The following is a 10,524-nucleotide window of genomic DNA, read 5'->3' on the forward strand; positions in this document are numbered from 1 at the left end:
AAGACAAACACCTCTTTGTTGGGATACGTTTCCGCGAGGAACTTCACCCGAGCTTGAATTGTGGTTTGCATGCTGAAAATAGAGTAATCAGTAATAGGTTTTATCTGAATCATTGATAGTTGTATACCAATAATCTGGATATGATAACATACAGAAGCAGTGAGGTGAAAAATTAATACAGTCTGTTGTTGCACACATTGTCTACGTCATCACACATTTTTATTAATACCTTGACCAATGTTTATACATATTGAACATAAAAATAGAATTTGATAGAACGCCGCTAAAACTAATTACTGACCAAAGAATTATAGGAATGTGGGCACGTATGGTTAAAGGTAAATCAACAATAATCTCTAATTTACTTCTTAATTATATGATAAAAGACTACTGCAAACGGGCACAGCTATAACTGGCTAGAAAACTTAAGGGACATTCCTGAGTTTGCTTTAATTTTTAAGATGTTATCGACTAACAAAGACTTTTTGACGACTTTAATTACATATCAATTATACTTTTTTGCATAAAATATTAGTGGCTGTATATTAAACGTGTTTCTGATCGTTCTAATATTTGTACTAGGTTAAATTTCATTTTATTTCCAAAAAAATATTTTTTCGTTTACAAAATTATTTTAAGACAAAATCCAGTTTGGGCTTCTTACCAATATTAAGACGACCAGAAACACATTACTGATATTCTAAACAAGAAAATATATTTAATATGTAAGTTTAATCGTAGAACTATTTTATTAGTCGGAAACATCTTACAATGCAGCAAACTCAGAAATGTCCCTTTAATATGCTTCTTAAACAACCTAGGCATGTCCGATATTTATATGTCGAAAAATCTCCCATCCATAAAAATACAAACGGAGCATGTTAAACGAAGGCAATTAGACCAGTACTTAGAAACATCGCAGAACAACATCGTGTCTACATCCAAAGTCAAAACATATTTTATTTTTAAAGAAACTTTAAATTTGGAAGAATACTTTATTAAATGACCCCAAAAACTGTGGGCAACCATGAAATCACTATTTACCCATAGAAACAGGACGCTGGAATAGCACCCGAGTCGAAAACAGATTATGTACATTGTGCAAAGAAAATTACATTGGAGATCATATGAATATCAATACTTCTTTAAATGTAATTATTTTATGAATACACACAAGAGGCTTTATTAAAAAAATTTTAATCTAGCACACTTAAATACAAAGAACTGTTTAATTGTAATGGCATAAGCACCCTCAAAATGTCAAAATTCATTTCTGAAATTACAAGTAAACATTCAGTAAACCATAGACAGACATCTTCAATATCATTTGATACTTTTAAAAATACTGACTTGTAATTATCTTGCTGCTATATTTGATTATCGTGTCACCATGTGTTTTCATTTTTAAAATGTGTATATAGCTACTGTGAATAATATTATGTTTGTATATATTCTACGAAGAACTCCTTTTGTCATCTTGTCACTGTAAATACTCACTGACGGCCTGCGTTTATCGTAATAAAGTTTCAAAGTCGAGCCTTGAAGCAAAACACCCCAACAAAAACATGTTTGTGAAGGATATCAAAGCAACTACTTTATCTGTAATTGCGTAATTGTTATTTGCCGATCGTACCCTGTCACATGTAACTGTGAGTATCCATCTAATGGCTAACATGAGCATGTGCATATTGCACTGACTATGTTCGCAGTCAGGTTGAAGACTGGGAAATGACAACAATTAGTGGCACTATAATGATTGATAACGGTCTGATTTCAGAGGTACAATGTGCACTAAATAAAGAGTTAAGAGAGGTTTCCGATTTAGAGAGGTAAACTTTAGTGTTAAAAGATGCATAAATCACGAGACCCTGGAAAACGTTCAGAGAGAGAGAGAGAGAGAGAGAGAGAGAGAGAGAGAGAGAGAGAGAGAGAGAGAGAGAGAGAGATATTTTGTGCAAGTTACAACCTGTACAGACGTGTTATAACTGGTACAGTTTTTTCCTCGAGTACAGAGACAGAACGTAGTCTATGTTAAAGCTGGCAGACCCCGAGGATCATATGGATGCGCTCGATTTTCTCACTAGTTATTGCGAATTCCACTCAAAAAAGTACTAATGCATTTGGTAATAATTTTCGCTGTCACTGAATCAATAAAAATCACCAAAATAATGTCCCATGTAGGAATGTCAACAGCACATTTTAGTTTTCAGTCGAGACTTCCCTTTAAAATCAACCAACGCGCGTGAAACGCCACAAATTATGGATCACTCACAAACAACTTATATAAACTATATCTCTGTGCCTTGTTAAGTTGGTTTGGATGTGAACCAGGCTCGTGCGACCAGAGTGTGGAATTGCTGCTCACATCATCACACTGCCACGATCGAATCTATCCACTTCCACTTTCATATACAAAAACCAGCTGTTAACATAATTATCTCACAACGAAATCAATAAATCCGTAGTCGTAAAAAACACTTTTAAGGGGCGGAGGAAGAGTTTTTGCAGGGGGAACCGGCCTCGGTGGAGTCGTGGTTAAGCCATCAGACATAAGGCTGGTAGGTTACTGGGTTCACATCCCCAGTAAGACCACTACACCCTCTTCTCTCTCACTAACCACTAAGAACTAACCCACTGTCCTGGACAGACCACATAGCTGAGGTGTGTGCCCAGGTCAACGTGATTGAACCTTAATTGGATATAAGCATGGAAATAAGTTGAAATAAATGAAATCCGGGGGATGGTGGGGGAGTGTAAAGTATAAAAGGGGCGTTCAAGGTTTAAAAATGGCATATTTAAAAGTACTCATGAATTATATACATGGTCATTCTCCCCCAAAACACCAAGTCGACGAAGATATGAAATGTTCCCCACCAAACTGAAATTCATTGTATTAATTTGTTATAAGCTGGATTCCCCCCACCCTGTAGTCTTAGAGAGAAAACCTGCTACATTTTTTTCATTAGTAGCAAGGGATCTTTTATATGTACCATCCCACAGACAGGATAGCACATACCACGGTTTAATATACCAATCGTGATGCACCAGCTGGAATGCCGGGAGCGAGAAATAGCCCAATGGGCCCATCAACGGAGATCAAAAGTTGAAATAATGTTTTAAAATTATGGAAACATGGGATTGTGGAAGTAGTAGAGGTTGCCGCGGTGGTCCTTTGCGGAAGATGAATTACCCGTATGTAGCGGTCCTGGGTCACAGTGCTCACACGTGGTGTACCTGATCTGGAAAGGTCACGTTTTCTTTTCTTCAAATATTTACGATAGTATTCTGTATTTCATGGGGCCTCCGCTTTGTAGACTGTATCAATGGCAATATGTTTGGATGACTAAATGGTATTAGGCTTGGGCAGATAAATACCTGTTTTACATTAGATAAATTTGCTTAGTCATTTCGATGGGCATTTTGGTCACTGAACACGAATACGGTGGAATGTTTTGTCTACGACCACTTTTTATATCCGGAACTTTAATTTATTCAAAATGGCGGCCAAATTTCATCTCATTTCGAGTAAATTGTAGCTTTTAGATCCTACACACCATGTAATATATCTATATATTGCTTTTCTAGGATCAGGGGTAATGAAAAGGCAGATTCAGCTGCCAAGTCTGCTTTGGATTTGCCTCATGCCAGGGTTGGTGTGCCTTATACTGATTTTAAAAATAATATCAACCAATTTATCTTTTGGACTTGGCAACGTGATTGGGACGGTGCGGTTGCGAACAAGCTTCATGCTATTAAGCCAGTCTTGGGAGAGTGGCAGTCCTCCTATAGACAGTGCAGGAAGGATGAGGTAGTCTTGTGTCGTGCCCGCATCGGTCATTCTTACTTGACCCATTCATTTATTTTGAAGAAGGATCCTCCGCCACAATGTGAGCACTGTCAGTGTACTCTGACGGTACGCCACATTTTGGTGGAGTGTACCCATCTGAAAGAAACTCGAAAAGATATATTTGGACCACGAAAGGTGATGGAATCCTTTCGATTCCATCCACAACTTTTATTACAATTTCTTCGAGATACTGACTTTTATTGTAAATTTTAATTTTATCTATCTGTGATATTTGTATTTTTGCACAGTTCTTTACACTGTGTTTTAATTTAACTGTTGAATTTTTATATTGCTGTTGATCATAAAACAATTGTTTTTGCATTTACCATAGTTTGACACCCAATGGCCGATGTATTTTTCGTGCTGGGGTGTCGTTAAACATTCATTCATTCATTGCTTTTCTAGGTTACAGAACACGAAACTGACACTTTCAAATATCATAGACTTCATACAGAGGTCCTTTCTGGGTTTTTTGTTTTGCTCCAAAATATGACTTTTGCTACAGGATATCATGAAAATTAACTATTTTGTGAGCATATTGAGTGAACAATTTGCAAGTGTGTCATGTGTTCACCACATTTAATACCAAAACATATGTCAATCTCTTTATTGTTAAAAAGGGATGACATACATTTTCTGATCCATCCTGTTATGTCTGCACATACGGTCCTTTCAACAGGCTCACGAATATCAACTAAAAGGGAAACAGGTGCCTACCTTATAAGTAGCACGCTTTCTATATATTATGTACCAGCAAAAAAAGGCTTCACGTGAATAAAAAGACAGAGCAAATGAAATTATAGCTAAAAAGATTGCAAGATCTTCATCTGAGAAATGTTACAAAATGCAAATTCAATGACTGACCACTATATCATTCAATATATGAACAAAGAGAGCGGATGAAGTAAGATGACTAGACATGACGTCATGTCCAATATAATTCAACAGTACACATTCAATTTCTGAACATTACGTTACTTTAACTGACATATGGAGGCAATATGTAAACAAAGAAGGAACGTAGCATAAAAGAAGAATAAGCAAGAAAAGGACAAAGTAATAAGCGAAATTAATTCTGCCACAGAGGTTCATTTTTTAGATTAACCAAGAACCCAAATCATTGAGTTTAGGAAGGAGTTTTCCTTTGTACATGTTATACATGACGTCAGTGTTGGAGGAGTGGCCGGTGCCAATCAGAGTGGAAGATGGTTATTCAAACTGTAGGCCTACACCAGATTCATTTAAATGTGTGAATTCAACTGATAAGATGTAGGAAGAATTAATTTACTTTGTTTTGTCCATTTCTTGCTGTTTCTTCTCTGCCAATACTTTCATGTTTTGTTTGTGTATTTTTGTTTTCGTACGCAAGCTCTCGGACACGTTAGGTATACAAACTGCATTATATTATTATATTATTAAAGGTAGGTTTTGAAATCTCATTTTGAAATTTCATGTTAAATAATACCTACGTGTACATGCACTCCATTTTCTGCTGGAACAAATCCTCAAATTCGGGCAAAAACAATAGAGCAACGTGCTAATCTGAGACCTTATTAGCATGTATTTCTATCATTCTACCAGCAAAATTAGTTGTAATCCATGTGAAAATGCGTAGTGATTAGTTTGCATCCCTATATAGCTATCTTGCAGTAATGCTAATATGAATAAATGTTTGTATCCCGACTCGAGTATTTCTGTTTAATTGGGGCGAAAACCAGTCTACCTTCTACAAAAATGGGAATACATATGCCTATACAATTTTACTTACACTGCCCTCTTCTAATTGTCTGAAGCCTTTTTTTTCTGGTGCACTGCATACATAAAGCATTCTGCTGATTAGGCAACCACCAATTTTCATTTTCGGTTGATATTTGTAAACCTGTGGATAGTCCTCAGGGTCAGCGGATGTTACTTGTTTATTGTTCTCTCTACTCTGTTTGTGCAGATAAAACAGCACGATTCATAGGATTCTGTCATGCTTTCTCAACATCATGTACTAAATGTGGGGAAAACCTCCAGTGAAATACAGTCTTTTTAGTGTGTAAATTCAGAAAGAGTCATAATATCAAGTCTAAGCTACTTATAAAAAACATATTTATGTTCTACAACCTCAGAAACACAATAGAGTAAATGTCCCACATTTGGCAGACATTTTGAATAAATTACAGTTCCGAATTTAAAACATGGCCGTAGACAAAAATTTCCACCGGATTCGTGTTCAATGACCCAAATGGTCATAAAAAATGTAAAACATAAAAATTCGACTTTGATTTGCCCAAGCCTAATGGTATTACATTCATGATTTGTACATCGTTGTGTAAAATTATCATATATATTAATAAAATCAAGTATTGTGAGTTTATTAAAAAAATGTTAATGTACATCAATGCATGGTAATTTCAAAGTAAGAAATAATTATGATTTAGATTTCCCCAGTTATGAGTACCAGCTGGGGCCATAGAGGCACGTAGGAACCGCGGGAGGAGAGGGGCGGGGGTGTGGGTGTGGGGGAGGCTGACGGGGGCCTGTGCCCACTCGCTCTCCAATCATGGACGAAAGTGTACGGGGTTTTTTTGTCCTACTCTGTATAAACAAGCATTCTGAGAGTACTACTAATGCAATACACGTCCCCTATCGGGCCCAACAATGTTTCGTTTCTCATAAATTCAAGGACCATAGCTTTGTGTAAAGTGAGTACCGGTAATTCACCATGAAAGTTAAACTTGATCTATAACAGTACATGATAAAGCTATATACAAAATTTCATCTCAATATATTCAGGCATTGCAAAACAAAAGCCCGGAAAACTAATTTTCATATCTCCTCAATTCAAGGACCATAACTCCGTCAAAAATGGGTAAGCCAGAGGCTCGCATAATACACTTTTTATTCCTAATATATGATATTGACGATGCTGAAAAACACTCTGGTAATACCCCCCCCCCCTCTCTATATATATACTCTTCAAAAGAAGAAACGCAAAACGACATTGTCGTAACATTTGGAGAATTGATTTAATTATTGAATGGTGAGTCCGATAATTACCAAATGTTGCAGGATTGTTCACAATTCACTCTAGTCCATTGTGAGTAAGTGATAGGACACACCACCAAGGTCAAGGTCATCTGGAGTCAATACCGGGTGTGGCCTCCGCGTGTGTTGACAACTGCCTGGCACCGCCTGCCCATTGAAGCAACCAGAGTACGGATGACGTCCCGGGGGATGGTGGCCCACTCGGCCTGCAAGGCTGCTGCCAGCTCGGGCAGGGTCTGGGGCTGTGGTTGTCGCTGTCGGAGGCGTCGGTCCAACTCGTCCCATAGATGCTCAATTGGGTTCAAATCCGGTGATATCGATGGCCAAGGAAGGACATTAATGTTGTTGTTCTGTAGGAAAGCCGTTGTGAGACGTGCTGTGTGAGGCCTGGCGTTGTCATGTTGGAACACTGCGTTGGCGTTGGCCATAACTGGAACGATGTGTGGCCGGAGGATCTGGTCAATGTAGCCCTGTGCATTCAGGTTGCCCTGCACGTGGACCAGGTCAGTTCTGCCAGTGTGTGAGATGGCTGCCCACACCATGACACTACCCCCGCCGAATCTGTCCACTTCCTGCACGCAGTTTGCCGCATAACGTTCACCACGACGCCTATACACACGACATCTTCCATCATGACGTCGGAGCAGAAATCGGGACTCGTCACTGAACCACACCTGTCTCCATCGCAGTTGAGGCCATTGTCGATGAATCTGGCACCACTGCAGTCGGAGTCGACGGTGTTGTGGTGTTAAGATGACACCTCGAACTGGACGTCTGGCACGAATTCCTACCTCACGTAGGCGGTTCCGTACGGTCTGGTCGGATATCCTGCGCAAACCTGGTATTGCTGCGGCTGTGGAGGTGGCAGTAGTCAATCGTTCCCGAAGGTGGCGTACCCGGATGTAGCGGTCCTGCCCGGGGGTAGTGACCCGTGGTCGACCGGATCTAGGGAGGTCACGTGTTGATCCATGTTGCTGGTAACGGTCCCACAGTCTGGAGATGGTGCTTGGGGACACATGGAATGCCCTGGCAACGGCCGTTCTGGATTCGCCTGCGTCTAGTCGGCCGATGGCATTGTTTCTCTGCGGTTCACTGAGACGTGGCATGTCCTGGATTGTCAACTGTCGGCCAGATACAGAGGCCAGGCAAGCGAACACCCTGCACTTTTATACTGTCGGTGTTCATGTTGCACGTGCAGACAACGCACGTGCAGTGGTGACATGGTTTGCACGTGGCTGCGTTTTTGCGAATACTCACATTTTGGAACTTTATTGTACAGTAGCTGCGTTTTATCGAATGTAACCGTGGGAATGTGTTTGGGACATGCAATGACCTTATATTCACAAAGCATGAACCGGTAGGAAACATAAAATCGGAGTTATAACCCATTTGTACCCTTTTGCGTTTCTTTTTTTGAAGAGTATATATATGGGTGAAAGACCTATTTAATTGTAAAGAAATACATATTTATATCTAAGACAAATGGAGTTGTTTATTTTACACACACACACACACACACGCACACACATACTAACACTGAAGTACCAACGACGTTCTCTCAAAATAAAGACACCCCCATCTGACATGTGTTTCAACGAAATAGCATCTATTTTTATAAAAACTACAAACCCCCACCCCCAACAACAACGCTTTCCATTAACACTAAGCAATTGAACTTGAAGTAGATGATAGTATTTAAAGCAAATTAAACGATCGCATTTGTCCAGCTTTTGAAATATTTGCGAGTTTATTCATATCGCAAATTCTCATAAAACGCCGTATCAGATGATGTGCCTTTGTATTGATAACTTTTATTATTGAGGGTTATTGCTCAAGCACAAGCACAAAAAAAAAAAAAAAAAAAAAAAAAATTATATATATAATAAATCATGATCTATTTTCTGTTTTTAATAAGTACGATCCAAATTTAAATCTAAGGATTGTCTTGTTATTTAGATTAACTGGAGATGTGAACAGAAAAATAGCATGGCAAACGTTTGTGTGGACGGCTTCACTGTGTCGCAGTGTGTAATATTATGTTGTGTTTCAGGTGCCTGTGTTCCTGTAGCGTCAACCACAGCCTTCCGGACCATTGCCATGTGAGAATTTTTTTTTTTTTAAATGTAATGCATGTTGCCATTGTTTGAAAGTTAAACCTTTGTTTTGTTTAACGATACCACTAGAGCACATTGACTAATTTAATTAATCATCGGTTATTATTGGATGTCACACGTGGTAATTCTGACTCGTAGTCATCAGATGAAACACGCTACATACAGGATAGCACATACCACGGCCTTAGAATTTTTTTTTTTTAAATAATACTTATAAAAATCCAATCCCCCCCACAAACCCCCCCCCCCCCCCCCCCCACACACACACACACACAAAACAAACAAACAAAAAACACACAACATTTTTCCATTAGCAGCAAGGGATCTCTTATATGCACTTTCCCACAGACAGGAAAGCACATACCACGACCTTAGAAATTAAAAAATAAATAGAAATTAAAAAAATAATAATAATACCACCCCGAAAAACAAAACCCCCCCCCCCCCCCCCCCCCCCCCCCCCCCCCCCCCCCCCCCCCCCCCCCCCCTCCAACAAAAAACAACTCGCACAACAAACAACAGCCCCAAACCAGCCGACCTACACTAAGTAATTTGTTTCGGTAGCTTCTGGGGTTGGTTTTGGTTTTGGGGTTGTTGTTGTTGTTAAAAATAAGGCTAAACCGAAACCGACTTGCATTTGTAAATTAATAAAGGCTGGTTGTAGCAATGTTTTATCTTTTTATTTCTATCTTCAATTGAAGTTTTTGTTTTCTTTATTTATAGATTAGCCGCGATCCAGCACATTACTCGTGCCATGTTCAGCTAACCCGGCTCTGAAGGCAGTGTTCACTGACCCTATAAAACATGGCCAAGGCGAGAGAGAGAGAGAGAGAGAGAGGAGAGAGAGAGAGAGAGAGAGAGAGAGAGAGAGAGAGAGAGGAGAGAAGAGAGAGAGAGAGGAGAGAGAGAGAGAGAGAGAGGGGGGAGGGAGGGAGAGAGGGAGAGAGAGAGAGAGAGAGAGAGCGAGCGGCACACACACACACATGTATGTATGTATGTATGTATTGATGTATGAATATCTATATATTGTATGTATGTCGAGGTTGACTGTTACATACATAGATATTAACGCACTGGCGCAGGGGATAATTAAATCCTTTCTGGCCTCACAAATTGTCCCATGCCGTTGCTGGGATTCAAACACACACACAAAGACACACACACACACAAACAGACACACACAGACAGAGAGAGAGGGAGGGAGGGAGGGAGAGAGGGAGAGAGAGAGAGCGCGAGCAAGCAAGCAACAAGCAATAACCGTAACCCGTCTCAAAGGGGAAACTGAGAAACATTTATTTATTTATTTTAACCAGAATATAACTTTTGTTATGAAAATTTTAGTCGACATTATGCACGTCTGATATATGATGCTTACACCAATTTCATATTGAGATAATTACCCCCCCCCCCCCACCCCCACCCACCCACCACAAACACCGCCATTATAAATTATTATAGGGTTGATAAAATAATGTGTTGATTTTGTTGTTGAAATAAATAAAATGTTTGATTGTTCAGTGTTGTTGTGTT

General features: G+C 39.4%; 1 protein-coding gene across 2 annotated transcripts in view; it reads left to right on the top strand.

The window, feature by feature from the left end:
* Positions 1–9,886, top strand: part of LOC121390234 — a 38,272-nt gene extending 28,386 nt beyond the window's left edge. Inside the window, exons 8-9 of one of the 2 annotated variants that reach the window (XM_041522009.1) lie at positions 8,931–8,979; positions 9,718–9,886. In XM_041522009.1, coding sequence (XP_041377943.1) covers positions 8,931–8,979; positions 9,718–9,760 — 92 coding nt within the window. In that variant the 3' untranslated portion in view covers positions 9,761–9,886. The remainder of the gene's footprint in view (positions 1–8,930; positions 8,980–9,717) is intronic. The other variant, XM_041522008.1, reaches the window with a different exon arrangement.
* Positions 9,887–10,524: the final 638 nt, after the last annotated feature.

This window comes from Gigantopelta aegis, chromosome 15 (assembly GCF_016097555.1).
Source record: "Gigantopelta aegis isolate Gae_Host chromosome 15, Gae_host_genome, whole genome shotgun sequence".
Lineage (NCBI taxonomy): Eukaryota > Metazoa > Mollusca > Gastropoda > Neomphalida > Peltospiridae > Gigantopelta > Gigantopelta aegis.